The sequence below is a fragment of the Plenodomus lingam genome (genome assembly GCF_022343315.1).
Source record: "Plenodomus lingam strain CAN1 chromosome Unknown contig_44, whole genome shotgun sequence".
NCBI classification, from domain to species: domain Eukaryota; kingdom Fungi; phylum Ascomycota; class Dothideomycetes; order Pleosporales; family Leptosphaeriaceae; genus Plenodomus; species Plenodomus lingam.
The window spans coordinates 229,850-253,450 of NW_027093955.1; the positions used below are offsets into that span (position 1 = coordinate 229,850).

General features: G+C 38.4%; 3 protein-coding genes across 3 annotated transcripts; 2 read left to right on the forward strand and 1 right to left on the reverse strand.

Annotated features, from left to right (window-relative positions):
* Nucleotides 1–10,923: 10,923 nt before the first annotated feature.
* Nucleotides 10,924–13,291, forward strand: IAQ61_008658 (uncharacterized protein; the record flags this gene model as incomplete). Its single annotated transcript, XM_003843138.2, has 6 exons — nucleotides 10,924–11,113; nucleotides 11,164–11,635; nucleotides 11,688–11,805; nucleotides 11,865–12,123; nucleotides 12,851–12,889; nucleotides 13,074–13,291. 6 exons carry the CDS (start codon nucleotides 10,924–10,926, stop codon nucleotides 13,289–13,291), a joined length of 1,296 nt encoding a protein of 431 aa, XP_003843186.2.
* IAQ61_008659 (uncharacterized protein) lies at nucleotides 13,090–15,234 on the reverse strand (the record flags this gene model as incomplete). The annotated part of the gene is made up of 8 exons (XM_066098070.1): nucleotides 13,090–13,149; nucleotides 13,175–13,769; nucleotides 13,830–13,951; nucleotides 14,004–14,065; nucleotides 14,124–14,353; nucleotides 14,411–14,704; nucleotides 14,752–14,792; nucleotides 14,854–15,234. The coding sequence occupies 8 exons, from the start codon at nucleotides 15,232–15,234 to the stop codon at nucleotides 13,090–13,092; spliced, it is 1,785 nt and encodes a 594-aa protein (XP_065951979.1).
* Nucleotides 15,235–16,116: 882 nt separating this feature from the next.
* IAQ61_008660 (uncharacterized protein) lies at nucleotides 16,117–17,453 on the forward strand (the record flags this gene model as incomplete). The annotated part of the gene is made up of 3 exons (XM_003843136.2): nucleotides 16,117–16,206; nucleotides 16,586–16,775; nucleotides 17,207–17,453. Coding segments are annotated over exons 1-3 (480 nt in total), but the record flags the coding sequence as incomplete, so codon positions are not given.
* Nucleotides 17,454–23,601: the final 6,148 nt, after the last annotated feature.

Consider the following 23,601-nt stretch of genomic DNA (forward strand, 5'->3'; position numbering starts at 1 on the left):
GGTGCAACCTAATATAGTAGAAAGGCTAATATAACAGGTCTATAGATTAATAGAATAATAGGCTTAAGACTCTGCTATAATAGCTATACTACGTTAATAGAACAAGGAAATACGCAATTAGATTCTATCCTAACCCTCCTCTAAGCCCGCTAGGTTTAATAACATGCTACCTCTACCCTCTCCTGCCTTACGCTACAAACCTTTCCTAGTTAGTTTACTATATAATAGCACTAAGGCAAACTTCTCCTCCTAGTAAATAACTATAGAGTTTAAACTGCGTGTAGACAAGGTCTTTATTAGGGATAAGGAGGTAAGGTTTATATATATTTAGTCCTAGTTATTGCCTGTAGTCTAGCGCGCTATAGCACTATACTTTAAGGATAGTGCACGTAAGTGTTAGGATATAAGCAGGTTTCTTAACTACCTAGCGTTCTATTATAGCAACTATTATAGGCAGGAGCGCACCTAAGTCGCGTTAGAACACTTATATTAGGGCTAAAATTAGCCTTTTATAGAGTTCTTTGTGAATTTTGTGCAGCTCCTTATATAGTTAGGAGGTTTATACTAGGATAATAAATAGAAGCCTTTATAACTTTAGCGATCTCTTAATAGTTACATGCGCTTAGTTTCCCTTAATAGGGGAGTCTCTAGGATAAACTATAACGCAGCTATAGAGGAATATAAGATAATTATAGTAGATATTAAAATAGCCTCTCTAGAACTAGGCTTCCTTTAGGCTAGTAAGTCTAAGGAACCCTAGTAGAAGTCTAACTTAGATTAGGACAGCGACACAAATATAGTAGAAGTGGCAGCCTTATTAAGTGCACCTACTAAACTGCTAACATTACGTCCTAACTAGATCCTACAGGACCTGTTTAATACACAGAAACTAGCAAAGGTCTGCACCTAGTATAGATAGGGCGGTTATTTTGTGCGTGTATGCCCTAATACCCTATTACTATAACTAGTAGGTGTTAAGATAGTTGCAGCATTAGCAAGCGGCCCTAATTTAGGAAACTAGCCGCCCCTAACCTTAGGCTAAGTTAGGGGTATAAGGAGGATACTATAATAGAGGAATTATTAATAGTAGAGGCTATTAAGTGTCCCCTAGATATTAAGGCTAGGTTAAATAATCCTCCTTTCTTTATTCCCCTCCTCCTAGGTAGAGTAGAGAACGTGCAAGCGATAGTTAATTTAGGGTACTAGTATTTTAGTGCAGTTAAGGAAAAGTTAGCAAGATAGATTAGTAGGAACTTTATTAATATTCCCCCGCGACCCTTGCAACATGCCTAGGGAATTGCTAAGGGTACAAGAATTTTATAGTTAGTGGCATTAGACTATAATTTAGATAGTTAGCAGTCTTAGCTTTTAGCTTATATAGTACCTAGCCTTTCCTATTAACTAATACTAGGTAGACTATAGCTTTGCAGAGAGGGCGTTATTATAGACATTCCACAAGGTAAATTAATAATTAGGAAGGCGGGAAATATAGTAGTATAAGAAAGCAGGAGACGTCTATATCCTACCTATATCTCTATTATCTTAGGTTTAGTTATAGTAGGGTTACTAAATTAAGAACCCTAATAAGAAGACACACAGGTACAAATTTTTGTAATAAATATACTAGATATATTACAGGCAACATATAACTTACACCTAATAAAATATCTAGGAAGTGTTAATAAGGGAAGTCCTATTAATATACACACCTCCTATATTTCTAGTAACACAGTTCCCTATAAACCTAAGCATAAAACTAGAAAGACAAAGTTGCTACTAGAACTGCAAGAGTTTAAGGACCTGTTTAACAAAGAGTTAGTAAGCAGTTTGCTACCTTATTAAGGTAGTATAGATTACTATATTTAGTTAATAACTCTCCTAGACAGAACTTAGCCTAACCCCCTATAGGGTCCCCTGTACCCTATATCGCGTAATTAATTACTAGAACTAAGAACACAACTTACTAGATTAATAGACAAGGGCTAGATCTAAGCAAGCTCTTCTATAGCTAGAGCTCTAGTGTTGCTAGTAAAGAAGCTGTTAGGCAGTTAGCGTCTATGTGTGGACTACTAGATGCTTAATAGCATAATAACCTTAGACTAATACCTACTACTACTTATTAAGGAAACTTTGCGCATACTATCTAGCGTAAATTAGTTTATAAAAGTAGATATTCACACCACCTTTTATAAAGTTAGAATAGTAGAAGGTTATAAGTCCTTAACTACTTTCTGCACCTAGTTTAGGTTATATAAATAGTTAGTATGTCTATTTAGTCTTAGTAGTGCGCTATCTACTTTCTAATAATATATTAATACCACGCTTGCAGAGTTACTAGGATTGTATACAATAGCCTACCTTAATAATATCTTAATTTATTTAGGAGGAGACTAGTTTAACTATATAGAAAAAGTAAAGCGTGTACTTATACTATTAAAAGAAGCAGGACTACACCTAGACTTAGAGAAATATACTTTTAGTGTTAAGGAGGTACGCTACCTAGGCTATATTGTTAAGGCGGGTAAATTACTTAGACCTAACCCTAAAAAGCTTAGGGTAGTACAGGAATAGGAATCCCCTAGGAATATAAGAGAGGTAAGAAGTTTTCTAGGTTTTGCTAACTTCTACTATAATTTTATCGCGAAGTTTTCTAAAGTAGCAGCACCTTTAAACTAACTAACTAGGAAGAACACCCTATTCTAATAGGGAGAGGAGGAATAAAGTGTATTTAATACGCTAAAAAAGGCATTTATATTAGGACTAGTATTAACATAATAGGACCTAGCTAGAGAAATGTTATTAGAAGTAGACTATTTAGGATATGCTCTTAGGGGTTGCTTGTCGCAAAAAGTTAGGGGCGTCTAGCGCCTAGTTACTTACTACTCTATAGCACTAACGCTAGAGAGATAAAACTACACTATATATAACAAGGAATTGCTTGCTATTATAGAGTGTCTTAAAAGTTAGTTAGTAGAGTTATAGAGCGTTTACAAGCTGTTCACAATATTCACGGACTATAAAAACTTAGAGTACTTTACTAGCCTTTAAAGCTTAAGCGAGCAATAGTGCTACTAGGTAGAGGAACTTTTAAAATATTAGTACATCCTATAGTATAGGCCTAGCTATCTTGTAGGATAACCTAATACCTTAAGTAGATAACTATAAGATTTAAACTCCTCTAAAGCAACACTATAGTTAGTAATGCGCCCTAAATTAATTTAGGTTATAGTGTTAGAAGCAGAGGAGGCGTCTAAGTTACTAAAGGGCGCTAGCCTCTTTGCTAACCTGCACATGTAGACACTATAGGACAAAGCGGTACTAGAAGATAAGATATACTAAGTACGTCTTAATACAGTTTAGAAAGGCGCTAGGTCTTTCCTAGTTTTAGCTAATACAAAGTAATAGATTAGGGACTATATAATTAGCGCACACAGCACTTTACTCTAGAGGGGTGTTATTTAGTTACTAATATAGGAACCCCTTATAACTACTATTATATAGCAAGTATATAAATTAGGTTTAGTAGGATATCTAGGAAAGAACACAATATTTTAAATACTGCGCCGCGACTATTATTAGGATAGAATATTAGGAGACGTTGCGTAGTATGTTTAAAACTGCTATTATTATAGTGCTTATATCTCCTAGAAGCGCTAATAAGGTCTATTGTAACCTATACTAGTCGCGTTACAATACTAGTCCTAAATATCTATAGATTTTATAGTTAACCTACCTACAAAAGATAATAGCAAACCCTAGTCCCTATTAGTTATTACTAATAGATTATCTAAATATATTTAGCTTAAAGCAACAGTCTCTATAGTAGCTAATTATTGTGCAAGGATCTTCTAGGACAACTAGTAGTAGTTCTAGGGCTTCCTATCCTCTATTATTACTAACTAAGGTTTAGACTAGTTAGGATCCTTCTAGACAACGTTATACTAGATAATAAAGATAAACTAGTTACTGTCCACTATATACCACCCTTAGATAGATAGCGGGATAGAGTAGGCAAACCAAGAAGTGCAGGTAGTGCTGCGCATAATAGTATGCTTTAAGTAGACTAACTAGCCTAACTACCTACTAGCCTGCTAACTTGCACTTAATAATAGGGACTCTAGTATAACTAGTGTTAGCCTAAATCTACTTTTAAATAGGTATACTATAGACACGCTACAAAAGTTAATATTACTACTAGTAAAGCCTAAGAATCCTTATAGGGAGGCTATAGCGTTCTTATTACACCTATAGAGGGGTGTAGAGCTAGCGCAAGCTACTATCACGTTCTAATAGCAATAATAATAGGAAGTAATAAACTAGTCCTAACGCCTAGCTAAAAAGTTCCTAAAAGGTAATATAGTTTAGTTTGCAATACGTAATATAAAGATAAACTAACTAAGTAAAAAGTTTAACTAGCTATAGGTAAAGTATAAAGTAATAGAAGTTCCTACTCTACTTATAGTAGTATTAGACTTACTAGGGAGCTTGTATAAGACTATGCATGTAGATCTACTAGAGAGAGCTACTAATAACCTGCTGCTAAGCTAGAAGCTTTAGGACTTATAACTAGGCCTAATAGTTACTCTAGAAAATAAAGACGCAACACTAGATAAATAGGAAGTAGAAGAGATCCTTTGTATAAAGAATGCAAGAGGAAAAGGGAAGTATTAAGTCCTAGTAAAATAGAAGGGGTATGTTAATCTAATATAGCACCTGCTAGAGGTAGTATAGGATACTAAGGCTCTAGATAGGTTTAAGGAATAGTATAGGGATACTACGCACAATAATAGCCTAATACGCATAAAAACTAGGAAGTAAGGGTAAAAGGAAACTAGAATAATAACTTAGACCTTTGTTATAATTAAGAAGTAGAAAGGTATAGGAGAAATCTTTTAATTATCCTTATAACACTCTAAGCAAGTGCCCTGCTACTAAAGTTTTATAATATAGCTAATAATTAGGTAGTAGTATCTATACTATTACTATCTATAACTAACCTCTCCCTAGCCCCCCCTAAACTATTGTTTATATTATTCTAACGCCTCTGCGTCTCTTAGTAATAGTAGTAACGCTTGCGCGCAGCACAGGTAGGGGATAACTTAGTTAACAAGTATAAGCAGTAGTAGTAGCAGCGTTAGAAGGAGGGCAGTGCTTTAATAGCTTGCTAGCGCGTAGCACCCTAGGCCTAAAGAAAACAAATGTTAGAATAGATATAAAGGGAACAAGGGAAAAATAATACTAATAATAAGAGTCTTAATACCTTAGGTAGTGCACTTAGTAGCGCTCTTAAGCTAGTTAATGCAAAGGTTAGTTTAGGCCTAGGTCTTATTTATACGCTAGTTAATACGCTAGAAGGCAATACTAGTAGTAGTAGTAAGCTATATAATATTATTATTACTATAACTACTATATAAAGGCGTAATAGCAGACTAAAGAGGAAACACTAGAGCACTAGCAGTAGATAGAACAACAGCACTAAGCTAATACTAATTATAGGCGCGTAAGTAAGTAGTAGGGGCAAGTAGAGCAACAGCGTTATTAGTTTAAGCTCTTAATATAAGATCCTTAAAATAATAGTAGAGCTAGTAGAACTATAGCACAAACTAGTAATAGGTGCCTTTAGTAGGTTTCCCTACAAAAGTGCTAAGGGTTCCCTTCTTTATAATATAAAGGCAATCCTCCTAGTAACTATAATAAAACTAAAGCTAGTTATAGAGGGCTTAGCAAACATTAGGATTATTAGTAAGGATAGCTTCTAACCAAGTACAAGTCTTGTAGCCGCAATAGCAGGACTTACACAAGCGCCCTAGATATAGTTAGAACTTGCTATAAAGAAAATAAAAATTAAGGGGAACTTACTACTACCCTCCTAATAGTTACACTCGCTAAAGAGACAAAGCTAGTTAATACACTAATTACAGGGAAGCGGCTTCACAAAGCTACTATTGTATTCCTTATTATCTAAGTTACTAGAAATAATAAAGCTACTAAGTAACTAGGTTTAGGGAGATGTGTGCTAAATAAAAAGTTAGTGCAGGAAACATAGGGAGAACATTAGAAGTACGCACCTTATCTTAGTAGGCCTAGCGCGGGGTCTAACCGCCTTATAGTAGATCCCTACTACTAGCACTAGTAGCTGCAGATAAAGATATAATAGGGACTAGATAGGCGGGATTAATAGAAAAAGATTAGAGAAGGGGCTAATTAGTGGGGAAAATCTATTATATAACAAAGTAAGTTTAGGAAATTTATAGTAGGGTAGGATAGCTATATTAGAACTTTTATAGTAGGGTACTAAAATAAGCATATAGACGCCACACGCGCGTACCGCTTAATATACAGGCCTATTACAAATTAGGAAGGAATATAAAGATATAACAACAAAACTAAAAAATATAGCAATAAAGCCTAATATAGATTATAAAGGATAAAGACATAACCCTAGACCCCTAAAAAGACAATTTCACGATAGTTTATAGGGGAAGGTTAGGGGTATGTAAAGGACTTAGGCTTATGCCTAAGCCTAGGTCTAACACAAGATAGACCAAGTCTAACACCACTACTAAGCGAACACACTAGACACCTATAAAAAGGCGTGGAGGGCTTATCTCTCCTTTAAGATACTAAATACTATTATCAACGCTTATTGCATTCTTCCCTTAAGGCTAGTCCATAACACAAGGAAGCTATCTTAGTTTAATTTTAAGAGATGCTTACTTATAAGGACTATTAATAATACAAACAATTAAGCCTATACAATTATCTCGCGCTAGGCATAGTAGATGCCTTCTAGGAATAGCTCTTTACTATTCTAAAAGACTACTAGCAGACCCTAGCAAAAGCTTAGATTAATAACAGACTACGCGCAAAGATAGCGATCCTTTTAGGGATCTTAGGATTAGGCAAGACGTTTACTAGCATTATAATACTTATTAGATATACCCTTATAATAAAAGTTAATCCTGTTAAACAAATATAGCAAGACCTAGAATACATAGCATACATAACTAAGCAACCTATTAAAGTCCTAGAGATAACTAATAATAAAGGTTAAGGTAAGCTAGCTAGCAAGGACTAGTAGGATAACCCTAATACTAACGACTAATAGGACAACGCTAATACCAAGATTTAGTACGATAAAGTGAACACTAAGGGTTAAGACAACACTAGCGCTAACAATCTATAGGCTAGTGTTAACGCCAAAGGCTAATAGGACAATAGGACCACTATAGGCAATAATAACAGGCAAATAGCTTAATAGGACAGCGCTAAGGACCTAAACAAATTAGAGGTTATAGAAATATTTAGAGGGGAAGAGGATAACTTAGAGCCTAGATTAGAAGTTAATTTAAAGTAATTCTCTAATAACAGAATACTAATTAGGGACAGACTAGAGGGAATAGCCTCTCTAGGTACCCTAATAGTTAAGCTAATCCTATTAGTAAGTAATAAGGATGTTACTTTAGTAGGCATAGAATAAGGTAGGGTAACTTACTATTTAGTGCAGAATAAGATAGTAAACTATAACTATAAAACCTTCTTGTTCCTTATAGGCAAATATTGTAAGGATATAGGATAGAGCAAGAGGATAGTAGTCTATTACTATTCTAAACCTTTAGAGTTAAAGGCCCTAACTACTATGTTAGACCTAGGGTTTAGGGATAAAGATAGATCTAACCTCCTACAGTTCTATTAGGAGCACCAAGACTCTAGGGGTTAGACTAACGTTAACATCCTTAACTATTATCTACAATATTTTTAAAGTTAATACGCAGGGATTATAGATAAACGCTTTAATATAGTAGAAGGGTTAGTCACTTACTACCTATATTAGTTAGCTAGGATAGAAGAAATACCCCTATTAGTAGAGGTTCTTAATACTTAGTCTAGCAATAAATTAGACCTTATCGCAGATAAACTAAAAGCTATCTAGATAGCAATAACAGACCTAGATACTACGCGCTAACTAGGTAAGGAAGCTAAGAAAGGTATTAAGGCTGCCTTTAATAAAGGGTGGCAAGTTATTATATAGTTAGTAGTAGTAGTGTGTTACACTACTTTAGTTACAAATACGTGTAGGTTTTAAATTATTTAACGCGCTTACGCAGTATGCCTAGAAGAATATAGTAGGGTAGGGGATCTTAAGGTTATAGGTTTTATAGGCAACTACTAGGATTTAGACTTGCATATTTTTATTAGAGACTAGCACTAGCTAGGCCCCTAACCTTTTAGACCCTAGCTAGACAACCCCTTTTAGTTATAGATTAGCACGTTAACTTTATACTAGCTAAGTAGCACAGGATTCCTAATTTAGGCACTAAATTAGATATCTAGATTTACTAATTAGACACTTCTTATATTAGCGTTGCGGCTAAACAACACTATAGAGGTTACAGCGGTCCTAGGATTATTTAATACTAAGCGCGAAAAGAAAGCTTACAGTATTAACACCTAGATATAGGGGATTAATAGCGCTATAGTAGTAGTTAACACAATAGATATAACCCTAGTCTAGGACGCTTTAGGATTATAGTACTATATAGATACAGTAATTACTACCCTTTATAACCTTACCTAATAACTTTAAGAGGTTCTAGTAGAAGAAGTGTTAGTGTTGTCCCTATATAATACGCACAACTAATTGCTATTAGCTATAATTAATAAGGCCTCTAAAGAAGCACGCTAAGTAGGAAACACTATCCTTGCTAAACGACTTTAAGCTATCCTAGTCCTTACTATTAACTTATTAATAGGCAAGGATCGCTACTTTATAATCCTTAACACTACTAGGTATATAGAGGAATTCTTCTAGAAGTAACCCTAGACCTTAGTTATAGGGACTTAAGCTAAAACTTTATTAGTAATTATAGCTCTTATATATAAGGTTACTAAGAACCTACGTTTTTAGTTTAACTATCTAAAGCGTCTATTCTATAAATAAGGAACTTTAAAGTGTCTAACTATTATAAGGGTTAATTTAACGCGTTAAAAGGGTTTTATATAGTACCTAATAGTATACTAAGCCCTTAATATTAGTAAACATAATATTAAAAAACCCTTGCCTAAACTATCTAAAGTCCTTATAGGTGTAGAACCTAAGATAGTTATAGAGGAGCCTATAGCCTTATAGATAGCTATTAGGTTAATAATAGAGTCTTTCTGCTAGAAAGAAGAACTAGAGAATAACGCCTAATTAATAGAAGAAACTACTATTACTATAGGGGAGTTTTAAGCATAGGTCTAAGGATACTGCGGCAGGCAGACTAGTCGCTATCTAAGTGCTTATAAGGACGTTCGCTTTGCGGAAGGGGGCAGATGCTGTGTTATAAATGCCTAGGTCACGTGTGGCTCATGGGCTTAGCCTCTTGGCGGTGCTTGCCCATAGATAGCTCCTATCCTCCTAGACTAGGACAATATGATCACATTACACACTGCATTTGGGCCCTCCTTATCGTTGGATATTGCAGGGCACAACCTGAGGGAACTATGCTATAAAGACAGTCAGTTCAATTTACACAAATTGGAGATCTGGGTGGTAAAGATAAATGCCCTTGCAAAGTTCATATACTCGTCTAGCGGTGCCATTATTGATGACTACCCATTCCAACCTCCAAAAAAATCCTAGTGGGATTGCTCATGCATGCTGGACATTCGCTCAAAGAAGTAGTGTTGAGGGATTTCACCCACGAACAAATTCCAAGCAACCGATTATGGAGAAGCTTATGTCCTATTGAGCGCGGATGAGTGACTCAATGCTAACGCCGTGCTTAGAATGGCGACCGTTATGTTGGCAGCGTGTCGTTTCGTGACTCAAATCTTGAAAGACGCTCCAATGCAATTTCGAATGGCTGCTACCAACAGAAGGAATGACCGATGTCGAATCATCTGACAGTGGTTTGGAACCTGATGGTGTCGTGGATTCTCCTGTTTTGGGATTTCCAGACGTTTTGCCATAAAGTATGGAGCAACTTCACTTATACGGCCAATTTAAAGACGATGAGGGGGCACAATGAGAAAATTTTACAACTCATGAAATGCCTCTACACCGAATCCATAGCTAGGAGGCCTCCGGGTTACAAGACTTGACGAACGAGATGTGATTGGCAACACGGCCAGACTTGCTCGAACCGAAATTCACAAACCTTTGGATGGCCATGGGCAATAGTCAAAGCGTTATTATCCGATAATCAACACATATACTCTATACCGTTAGAAGAATCTCGATAGTGGAGCGCATGCAACTGCATGAGATAAGGTTGTCAGATGCTAGCCGATATCTCATACAATCGTCCTTTGGCTATGGCAGATATCGGCTAGCATCGCAATTAAGAAGACGAGCGAATAGGAGAATAGCATTTGCAGAACTTCAACAACGTTTCAAACAGCGGTGCTTGGCATGCTCGAAAGGGAAGGTGATCGGTATCGCGGACGGAGCTTGGCCTGGAATTCCGCTCCAGACCCCTGACCTCTATACTTGGCAGGACCACCGTCGTGTGGTACTGCATTGTCGATTTCGTCCAGACATGGAACGAATAGATTGACCCAAGGCTCTGGAGCAGCTTCAAAACAACGCGATCGCGACCGAGGTGGAAGTTGTAAAAGCAAAGTCAAATTCGATCCAGGCTGTGACCTCCGACATGCCTTTTTCGATGGGGTTCATCCGATATCGAGCATGTGTAGTGGCTTGGTCGATTAATACTTGCATTATCAAACATACAGAGCGAGTCGAACTGCCCCTTCGCCTCTAGGACGGGAAATGAAGGGTTGAATTGGTGTGAAAGTTCATCAAGTTGTGCAAGTACAATGTGAGCTGATGGCATGGTATATAAAAGCATTACAGAGTGCTTTCCAACGTTGAATCAGCTTCAATCATTCTCAAGCACTTCTCAAAGGTCCAGACTCTCTAGCAACCTCCCCGCAAACATGAAGGTCCAGATTCTCTCCGTTGCCGCATTGGCCTCTTTGGCCAGTGCCTTCTCTGATGCCCTCAGCAAGCGTGACTCACCACTTGCTGTGACCCTTGAAGTTACCGACAATACACACGTCAAGGCACTCATCGTTAACAACGGTTCTGAGGACCTGAAGCTTTTCAAGACTGGTACTTTCCTTGATGGTGAGTAGGATGCTAGAATTCTCGTCAAACTTGATGCTAAAATCTTGAAGACTCTCACGTAGAGAAGGTTGAGGTGTTCAAGGCTGGCGAGAAGGTTGCCTTCGACGGTATCCGTCTTCGTGTTAGCACCGCCAATCTTGATGAATCGGCATTCCAGATTCTGGCTGCTGGAGAGTCTATTGAGGCTTTCTTCGATATTGCCGTAGCTCACGACCTTGGTGCTGGTGGAGAGTTCAACGTCGTCACTGAAGGTGCTTTCGCCTATGCCGATCTCGACTCCACCGTCATTGCAGGTGCCGTCCCATTCACTAGCAACACTGTTGCAACTGCGGTCGACGGTGAAAAGGCTGCCAGGGTCCGCCGTGACTACCAAGATCTCGCAAAGCGCACTGTCGTGCAGTCAGACTGCACTGGCACCCGCCGCAGTGCTACTACCACTGCCATTTCCAACTGTGCTTCTTTGGCGCGCACTGCCGCTTCTGCCGCCGTGAACAATGCTGCCAAAATGAACGAGTACTTCAAGTAAGCAATCGATGTGGCCATCTTAATCTGTTATTCTGACTAAACGGGCTAGGTCTACTTCATCTTCAACCGTTAGCACCGTTCAGCGGGTCTTCAACAACATCGCTTCGCAGTGCGGCTCCACAACGTCGGGGAATTCACGCTACTACTGTAGTGACATCCTTGGTGCTGTAAGTTGCTACCTATAGTGTACCAGGTGTAAGCCAAGAGCTAATCTCACATGGATCAGTGCTCCAACGGTGTTTTGGCGTACACCTACCCAGCTACCAGCCAAATGGTCAACTGCCCTTTGTTTTTCTCTGGCCTTACTGCGCTCAGCCGTGTTTGCCATGACCAAGACCAGGCTACCACAATTCTTCACGAAATGACCCACTTGACCCAGGTCAAGGGTACCTCCGATTACGGTGGCTACGGCTACAACTTCGTTCGCAGTCTTACTGCCGCACAAAACCTGAACCACGCTGACACATACACTCTCTTTGCTCAGGGTAAGCCTGCCTATAACATTGCATGTGGAAATTGTAGATACTGACCAATACATAGCGCTCTACGCTGGATGCTAGATGATCACGGACTTTGATGATTGATGAAGATGACATTAGGTTTTACATCGAGATCAGATTAAGTTTTAAAGAATGGCTATCCTGAGAATACATATCGAAATTACCACCCGAAAACCTTTCCTAACTGTGTACTAGAGGATGAATCACGGCCTTTTGCACAATCATGGAGAGGTTTTTATAGATGATTGTGATTTAGGAGTCCAAGATCAACTGGATCCACTTGCTAACTATCTATTATCAAAGTATAAGGCCATTCGCCGATAGTTCCAAACTGCTCTACATCAATCAGTACTTGTGATTTTAATTTCTCTCCATAATCTTGCTATGTCATGAATATCTTAGTTACGTGTGACACCTAGATAGGCTTAGCCTCTTGGTCCTACTTGCCTATAGATAGTTCCTATCCTCCTAGTCTAAGATAACATACTATTCTTAGGCGCCTTTCGAGTTTCTGTACATTGTGATAGCATTCTATCTGCAATTTATGGACTTACCAAGAGAAAGATTCCAGGAAATAATCAATTCTCTTATCGTCCCGCCCAAGTGCTTTAGCAGCCAATAGTCTAATTTCGTCCGTCATTGCAGCAGGTCCGCAGCATATAATAGCCATTTTCCCCTTATAAGGCAAGTCTTGTCTAACGGACTGCAACAGAACGTCTTCAAGAAGAGGTCTTCCGTCGTGATACCGTACGTAAGCTGCGGACGCGCTACTTTGATTCGATTGACCTGAGCAGCTGACGATGTCTCTTGATGAAGCGTCATCCTTCCCTAATACTACCTGTGAACTGGCATTCTTCTTCAAATTGCTGATAATCGGGCCAGGGCAATGCTTTTCGTCCAGTACAGTAGTATTGATTGTTCTACTTGTGATGTAGACATCGAGATGAATTTCTACCTTTGCGGTAAGACCTGTGGCTCCAAGACGTGGAAAAATGTCGCTTTCAAGTATCCCTGTCGCGTTGTCTGCATGCCGTACAGCCCATACAACTCGAATCTTTTGGATGGAGACTTGGCCCTCCCGCTCAAATTTAGAGATGAGACTTTGCAGATGTCCCATGGCAACGGTGACACCGGAACCACCAACGATGAATAAGGCTGAACCATAGGAATGTATCTTGCTTGTATGTCCATATGGGCCCTCAACCAGTGCAAGAAGCCGACGTCCCTTAGGGGTGCCAGAAGCATCCTCGGAATTGCACTCTTTAAGCGCCAGATCTTTGAGACGTGCGGTAAATCCGGCGTGTGGACGTATGAGGAACTGTAAGTTGACCTTTCCGTCAGCTTCCTCATTCGCTGTCCATGAAGCCAAGGTGAAAGGGTGACTTTCCCAGAAGTTGAGGCCACCAACGATGTAGATATAATAGTATGTGCCAGCTTGTGGGCGGACAATCGACCGAATAGGCACGTTAAGCCGCATCATATCAGAATCGGGGTCATACATGACCACCGCTTGACCCAAAGAACGGTTCAAAGCGATGAGTCGGCCATAGCGCATAGCGCGATCGAAAGCCCAAATTGCAACACAAGGCCAGAAATACAGAATGAAGTTCTTATCTGACTTTTTCAGATGGCTGTACAATTTCTTGATTAGCCAACACTCCAAGTTTGTGCAGGATGACTAGGTGACTTACAACCATGCTCCAATGAGGAACACTACGGCAGACAAGATGTGTACAAGAAGGAAGGCATCGTAGAATCGGCGTCGTAGTGGGTAGATTGCACTAATGCACATGGTCAAGCCAACGAATACAGCCTATGTTGCGATTAAATTGTTGCTTCCGGCGAGGGAAACCATTTGGTCGTACCACAACACCCCAGATCCAGTACTCCTCCGTCCATTGTGCTTTGTATTTCTTAGACCCTCCAGCTATTATCATCTGTTAGTGACTAGATTGACGTCGAGACTAGGGTGAATGTATACATACAGTCATACATGACTAGTGTGTATGAGACTGCGTGGGCGATGAGCTCTGCCATAATTACTCGGGCAATCCAGCGATGATAGACATTGAACGTCGAAAAGTTCCATCCGCTGAACCACGCGATAACATTGTTCCTCATCGCAAAAGTCCACATGATGGGAAGATTGGCCATAACAATAGTTCCCGTACGATGTCCAAGCGATCTCGCGACCTGGGCCGAAATCCTAGGACGTCTGTGTTTCATTGGTTAATCTGACGTGTTGAAGATGTTTCATCATTTCTGCTCTTACTTTAGATTGCCCTCGAACACGTCATGATTGACTATGTGTAGGATGACATTGAGCGCAATATAACCCAATACGACAAGTGACTCAAGACGAGTGGGGAATCCGCACCAGTCATTGATCCTCATATTTCTGTTGTGGAAGAGCTTGGGAATCAGGAGATGTTGCTTGGTCGCCTTCATAACTCTTTTCATCCAGCTGAGGAGCATAGTATCACTATTCCTGGTGTTCGTGAGAGAATGTATCCGTCCAATAAGCGCAATTACCAGTATAATTCCCCAGAAGCCATATATTGCATTTCTGATCTAGTCAGCTGTATTTGCCAACATTATATGGACTTCACCTACCCGTAGACGACGTTCAACTCGTCTGCTTCAAGAGCACTAGTCTATGCGTTGGTAGCGGGCAATGTCAGCAAATTTTCCATGCGGTCAAGAGATGAACCTTACAATGGTGCGCTCGGAAAGTGCGTATAGGGATGGAGATAGTACCCCTGCATGAGAAGTCTTCTTTCGTATATCATTCAAAGCAAACATGTCAAGGGTATCTGGCGATATCGTGAGTTTTTCGAGTTCTGGCAGGCCACTGACGCCGTTGCAAGTCTCTTGTAAAGTGGAATAACCATCTTGCATCTGAGAAGGGCAGTATCTGCCGAGGCAGGCGAAGTAAGATATGAGGTTCAGTTCGTTGGTGCATTGAGGTTTTGTGCCATTTCCGGAGAATTTGATGTAGGATAACGCGCTTTGGCAAGTTCTTTGACAGAGGGGCGTGGTCGCTAGAACTGAAACCGAATTGAGCAACAAAAGTGAGGTCACTGCATTGATATGCATGGTGATTGAATTCGATACTTTGGAAAGTCGTTCGGATGTAATGGAGGAGGTGACCGTACTTTGTTCAGCGTTGAGCACGACCGATTTGTAGCCCGAGCTCAAGGACGTTCAGCTTCCTTCTAGCCGAGAGAGGATAGCGGTATGCTCCGATCATGGCCATCTCTTTTAGCGACCGAGGATCCGCATCGCGCTGTACTCCATCCATAATATCTTGGTGTTGGCAGAGACTACGAGGTTTGCAGTCTAGGTATGCGGCGTCGGTACATATCGTTGATAACATTACGCCGAGCACTTGCATTAAGAAGTCCAATCATAAGTCTCATCGTACTTCCAGGACCCAGTGGCTTCCTCACGTTTCCGACTGTCGAATGATTATTGCACGGCATGTAGTACTAGACATGTCCTATCCCGACTTCGCCTACTGATACGAAGGGTGCACGTGCTTGAAATTTTTATCAGATCTTGATATTACCGAGAAGGGCAACTGTCATGATCTGATAAAACAGCGGGGCAGCATTTGCAGTAAAGCGCCGCTAGCTACCGTAGCCTGAATGCGGTACTGTCAACAGTAGGATGGCTTTCCGTGTGGTTAGCTAGCGAGCCGAGGACACCTGAATCGCACCGACTACGGTCTCATTACACGACTCATTTATTGCGAAGCTTGCACTCGGGCAAGCAGGACGAAGCTTTGTAGCGAGCTAAGCATGCGTTATCGGCTTCTGGATCATAGCAGGGATAAAAAAAATTGGTTTGCTTGATGAGTGAAGCCCTCATGGCAATTATCTAAAGTGGTCGCTATAGGGTATATATCCACAGTTAAGTATTTGTCAATGCCTTGTCGCGCATCATACCCATACCCGATATGTTGATATGACCATGAAGTTCTATTGATCGTAAATTGCGGGAAACGCCGGATTGGAACGATTACCATGGCCAAGGGTGGAGGCGGTCACATAGTGAGGTGCTACAGGGGTACGTACCGTTTTTCTTACACACCGCGGTTACCAACGCGTTCGAATTTTCAGTCAACAGATACCGGAAATGTGGCTGAGACAGTCGTAGTAGCTACGGCCAAAGTGTTGACATAAATACTTCTGCTGTGGCCAAGAGCGCCTAAGTTAGGCATAAAGAGTTCATGTATGGAAGGCTTCAGGGTCGGAAAGGTACCGTACCGGTAGTAATTGAAAGTAGTCGGTAGTTCAAGATTACTTATCCTCAGCTAATATCTGACAAATCACGCTACACATTGAAGTATTCCTGGTGCGGTGAGAACTTCGGCCCTAGTCCTTCCAGCGACTTGGTCGGGAGTCGTCCCGATTATGGCTAGATGACAGGTGCATGCCGCTCGCAGGTCGTGAAGATCAGGTTGCCTCTTTTGAGACTGAGCATTGCAACCTGCCCTCTTCGCGGAAGTACATCAATCCCACTTGCGAACCTGCGCCTTTCAAGATGCGGATATTCATCGATTCGAGATCTGGTCCCGCCAGCCAGCAAAAATACTGGAGACCAAAAACGTCTTGGGAAAAGGGCTTGAATGACATGTAAATGACATGTAAGCACGTTTCGGGTAGTCTTGATCACGAGAATAGTTGCTAGTAACTCGTCAGCAGTGCTTTTGGAAGACACTGTTTTCACACCTTAGTATAGTGAAACTGAGTCGTGGATAAAGGGTCGCGTGCAAATCTCTGTCACGCGGAAACTAGATCTGTACTTGTACAAATCTCCAAATGACTTCGTACTGGCCAAGACACAGTCGTGATTGCTGTGACAGTGGTATGATTGGGATATGAAGGATAAGGGTCTTGCTCGTCTTGCTCAATACTGGCATTTGCCAAGTGCATTTTAGAGGCTTTGAGAAGGACTGAGTCACGCAGGTGGTTACCGTATCCTTGCATGCTAGCCATGTTAATGTCAGGACCTGCATCCAATTCCCATATCACAACCACCGTAGCAGATATAACATCCCGGCCAGGCATTTTAAGGTATCTATTCGTGTTGAAATTTCCCGTTCCAATGTCAATTTGATTCTACTACATTCTGGTGCAATGATTAGCCCGGAGAAACTTCCCATCGCTGGTCCTACCGAGGAAACCTTCACGGCAGCGTTCGGCACAGTGCTTCTACCCGATGAATTCATCAACACAAATTATGGGAAAGCAGCTGAGTACGAGATACTACCATCCATTGATGCGACACAAAATTTGATGACGTCACCAGATTGCGTACTTTTATATTCATGGTGTGCAGACACCAGCTTTGGACACATCACCACTTAGCAAGTGTTATTCGTCCAGGTCGCAATAAGAAAAGTGTCCTAGTTATAAGCCCTACCTTATCTAAATTAGTTAACATCCTATAACTAGTAAATTAGTATATCAGGGGATGCTACTAGATAGCCTGTGGCTAGTATTAATAGTATTAGTGTATGGTATTAGTAGTATTACTATGGTAAGGGAAAAGAATTAGTTTACTATAACTTAGTATATTAGCTATATATCTATATTTTAACCCCTTATAGAAAAATAATTATCTAATATAATATAACGCGCGGCTTAGCTACAAGCCTCTATAGTACTCTAGCTTAACTAGAGTACTAAGAGCTATACAGGGATTTAATAGAGGGGCTAGTAGTTATAAAGCGTGTGGCTAGGTTAGTAGCTACTAAGTTAAGCCTTTTCCTTATTATAGTAATACTACTAATACTATATACTAATACTATTAATACTAGTTATAGGCTATCTAGCGGCATCCTCTATAGTAATTATTTATTACCTATAGGATATTAACTAATTTAGGTAAGATAGGGCTTATAACTAGGACACTTTGTATTAATATAACCTAGACAAATAACGTTTCCTATTACTACTTATCCGCTAGCTACACTACTAGTATTTTTCTAATACTAATTTTATCTCTATTAACTTGTATAGTTATAGTCTAAGTAGTATAACTCTAGCTACGTATAATACGCCTATATATTACTATCTACTTATTATATTACTAGACTAGTTAACGTAGATAACTATAAATCTTGTTACTAGTAGTTTCTCATTAAAGCCCCTTTAAGTACTATACTATAGGCTATATAGTATTGCAATTATCCTAAATAGGAAGTTATAAACCCTACGCTCTAGCTAGACTAATAGGCGCTATGTATTATATACTAGCCTTAAGGGAGAATATAATAGGCGTTAATAATAGTATTTAGTATCTTAAAGGATAGGTAAGCACTATACACCTTTTTATAGGTGTGTAGCGTGCTTACTTAGTACTAGTGTTAGTCTCTACCTATGTTTTATTAGACCTAGGCTTAGGCATAAGCCTAAGCCCTTTATATACCCCTAACCTTCCCCTATAAGCTATTATAAAGTTATCTTTTTAGAGATTTAGGGCTATATCTTTATCCTATCCTAATCTATATTAGGCTATATTATTATATCTTTATATTCCTTCCTAACTTATAATAGCCCTATATATTAAGTAGTATATATATATAATATCTATATACTTATTTTAGTACCCTACTATAAATATTCTAATATAGCTATCCTACCCTACTATAAATTTCCTAAACTTACTTTATTATATAGTAGATTTTCCTTAGCTAATTAGTTTTTCTCTACTCTTCTTCTATTAATCTAGCCCCTATTACTACTATTATATCCTTATTAACTACTACTAGTAATAGTAGTAGTAATGTACTATAAAGTAGTAGGACCCTACACTACGCCTACTAAGATAAGGTATGTACTAATAATTTCTTCTAAAGTTTTCCTTACTAACCTTTCCTATAGTACACCTCTCCCTAAACCTAGCTACTTAGTAGCTTTTATTATCTCTAGTAACTTAGATAATATGTAGTATAATAATAGTTTTATAAAGCTACTTCCCTATAATTAGTATATTAACTAGCTATATCTCTTTAGTAAGTATAACTATTAAAAGGATAGTAGTAACTTCCTCTTAATATTTTATATCCTTTATAGCAAGTTCTAACTATATCTAAGGTATTTATATAATTACTAGTTATGGAAATTTGGATTACTAAGGTTAGGAATGATTTAGGAGATAGATTATTAGATTGTATCTACTACGATTGTACTTATATATATAGAGCTTTAGCTACCCTTACTAGAAGGTGAATAATTAGTAAACCTTCCTTACTAGAGCTCCTGCTTTTTATTAGGCACTTAGTAGTAAGCTAGCAGTTAATTAGATAGTAGGTTATACAGGGGTATTAATTAGGGTTAATTAGATTAAGATACTCTGTAATTAGGTTAATATCCCTCCTGTAACACACCCCCTAGGTATAGGTAGATCTTTTATTATTATAGTTACACTTATAGTTAGTAGGTAGTGTAGCTAATTATAGTGTTGTATATCTAAAGGGTTAAATTAGCTTACCCTTTAGATACTAACTAGCGCGCCTTCCTTATTTAGCCTGCGCTTACGCGCGTAGATATTATCTAGACTAAGCTCTATAACTCTATCTACCTAACTATAATCTTTACTATAGCCTAAGTTATAAGATTATGTAACCCTAAAGATCTAAACTATACCTATATCCCTACTAACCTATATCTTAGTTAAAGTTAAAAACTACTACTTATACTTACTCTACCTATACTACCCTTATTACCTCCTATACTACTAAAGCTACTATTACTAAAGCTACTACTACTAAAGAAGAGCGCGCTACTACTAAGCGTAAGGCTATTATAGAGCGTATAGTAGCTAAGTATATAGCTACTACTACTATAGTTAAGATTATAAAGCTAAGGAAGGGCGCTCCTACTCTAGCTCCTACTACTCTAGCTCTAACTCTAGCTCCTGCTCCCTCCTAGACCCTACCCTATATCCCTACTCCTGCTCCTGCTCCCTCTCTAGCTCCTAAGGAGACCCTAAGATCCTCCTATTATAGAGAGCCTAGTATTTATTATACTAAAACTTATCTAAATTATTTACGCTCTACGCTCTTTAATAAGTCTAATAGCAAGTGCTATAACTCTTCTAGTAGGGGGACTTAGTGCTAGTAGTGCTCCTCTAGGTATAGCTATATCCTAATATATATAATCTATATAAGAATTTTTCCTTTATAATACTTAGTAAGATCTATACTAATAAACTAATAGCTCTAAGCTTACCTAATATTCTACGCTGTCCTTCCTAGCAAGGAAGTAAGTAGGTAAGAGCTAAGACCTTCTTAAGGATAAGAAGCAGAGGGTCTTAGTGCTCCTTAAGGAGAGTAAGGCTAAGTAGTAGGAGCTAGTAAAAGCTACTACTACTGCTGCTAAGCTTACGCGCAAGGCTAATACTATAGCTAAGGGCGCCTAGAGCTCCTTATTAGAAGATAAGGACTCTAGCTCCTCTAAGGTTCCCCTTATAGATTCTAGGTTAGGGCAACCTAGGCGGCTCCCTATAGACTCTAAGGCACGCTTCTTACGCGTAATAGAGCTCCTTAGGGAAGCTACCTAGTTAATAATAGAGAGGTAGGCTATAGTTAGTTATTCTTATATTATATATTAATAGATCTTATATACTACCTTACTTTAATTAATACTATATAATATATGCTCTACTATTATATAACTTTAGGTGCTCCCTAAACCTTATAAATTATTGTGCAGTTAGGTTTTTAGTAAGCCTATTAGCTAGTATATTACTAGTAGGTAAGTAGGTAATATAGAAAGATCCCTTTTTATACTCTTATCTAAGCTATATATTTTAAATATCTACATAGCGTAGCTTAGTAGTAATCCTTTTGTTATTACCTACTACTAACCTAATAGTTTGTTAATTATTACAATTAATTATCTAGGTAGTATCTAAAGTAAGGTGTATTTTGGTTAAAAAGCGTTTTAACGCTATTGCTTCTTTGCTTACTTACTTAAGCGCAAGGAGCTCTGCCTTAGTAGTTAAAGTAGTAACAGTTGCTTGTTAAGCTGCCTTCTAAATAATAGGTCCTCTAAAGAGCGTGATTAGGTATCTATATAATAATCGCTAAGTATTGTGCTGTGGTATAGGATGTAAGGGAGAAAAAACAAGGCTTAGCCTAAAAAGTTGGGCGAATTGAATAGTATAAAGGTATGAAGGATTAGAGGATAGGAGAGGCACAACTCCTGCAGTCTTTACTTTAACTCTACAATATTATCTTTTTACTTATGTTTCTACATTAAACCTATATTATCTGCTATAGGATTAATACTATTAAACCTTGCCCCTCCTACTTCTCCTTGTTTAAATAGGTTACTCTCCCTAGCAGTTTAAATAGCGAAGCCTAAGGGGAACTTATCTTATCTTAGTAAAGGGGAGGGCCTAGTAGCATGCAACTAAGAGGACGTTTCTCTAAGTATAAGGAGGGTAGAGAAAAATTAAAAAATAGGTGTTGTTAATAATTAATATTGTTAAGGCAAAAATAGTAGGCCTATATTAGGACGTGGCTAACGCGCGTTAGTAGGAACAGAGTAACAATACTAAGAGGCTAACTAGAAAATATTAGAAATACTAGAACAACTAGAACAACTAGAACTAGAACAACTAGAACTAGAACAACTAGAACTAGAATAACTAGAACTAGAACGACTAGAATAACTAGAACTAGAATAACTAGAACTAGAATAACTAGAATAACTAGAACTAGAATAACTAGAATAACTAGAACTAGAATAACTAGAACTAGGATAACTAGAACTAGAATAACTAGAACTATTAGAATAATTAGAACTACAAGAAGCATTAGCAATACTAGAAGTACTAGAACACCTAGAATATTACTACTAATAGAAAAGCTATAGCAAAGGCTACAGGATAGTGTGCGCTATTAGCAGGAAAATAGGGCTAGGCCAAAGTTACTAATATAACAAGAATCTACTAAAAATAAAATATAGTCTATAAAAGTAAGAGATAGGAAAGAAGGGAAGTAATATAAGTAAGTAGATACTAACTTGTCTAATAATTTTAATTAATATTACTAGTTTATACACCTCCTTTAATATTTATAGAAGCCTACTACCTTAACTAAGCCTATCCTTTTTGCTAGGAATAATACCTAGAGAAAGCGACATTACCCTAGGGTTAACTAAAATAGAAACCTCTAGACCCCTAAGAAGAGTCCTTGTCCCTATAAGGCCTAGGAAAACTAACTTTTAGTTCTAGGGAAGGGAGGTTATAGAATTCCTAGATAACTATAACTACTAGGCAGAAAATAGGGGGCTAGATAAAGTAGATTAGCTAAAAATTCTGCTAGATTTCTATAATGCTATATGTAGAACTTTTGTAAAGAAGCTTAGACCCTACTAGAAGTAAGACTAGGAGGAGCTACAGGAAGCTATAAAGGAGTACTAGAGGGACTAGGATATAGCCTAAAGGATAGGTACCTAAACCTTCCTAGATACGTATATACAAGAAGCCTCTAGAAACTTCCTAGGACTCTTAGACTACTATACTAATTTTATAGTGTATAGCGATGCCTGCCTAGTATCTAAATAGCTATATAAAAGCAAAGTTAGATTTTTCTTCTTTAGAGGGTTACCCTAGGTAGATAAAGAGCTAGTCTTACTTAGTATGCTAGGAGGGCCTAATAGTAATAAGGTAGCAAGCTATAAGCTAGAGAAGATCTATACCTACGTTAAAAGAATCTATTAGTAAAGAGAAGGAATAAAATATATATTAGCTAGCTAAATAGAGGAAGATACTTAGTAGGCATATTAGATATTAGAATTAGTAAAAGCTACGCCTATAAAGGAGGAAATTATAGAGGTAGTAAAGGGCGTTAAAAAGGAGCAAGCTACTACCTAACTACTACTAAACGTTAACCTAGAAATAGACTAGTTAATTAGGGCACTAGGAAAAATAAAGATAAGTTTAGCTAAGGCTAATAGGCTATAGGAATACTATATAATAGGCCCGCTGCTAAAAAGCCTAGTAAACTAGCTCTACTTTATTTTATATATAACTAACGCTAGGATAGAGTAAGGAATATATTAGAATACTATAGTAATTAGAGGGTTACTAATAAACTAGCTAAGAACCTAGGGCCCTACGCAAACGTTAACTATATAGCTAGGGCTATAGAGTTATAGGGGGTATAATAAGAAACTACCTACCTATAATATATATAGATTAGAAACCTACCTAGCAAGGGACTGCCCCCCCTAGCTAGAACTTATAGCGCTAGGGTAGGTAAGCACTTCCTAGAATCTAGAAATAAGGACTAGGATATTTTACTATAGACTATTATATAAAAGACTAGGGTAGGTTACTAAGCTAGCACTATAGAACTATACCCTTTACTAGATAAAGAAAAAGTTACGTAAATACTATAAAGTTACTAAGGATATCCTTAGCTAGCTAGCGTTATAGGTTAAG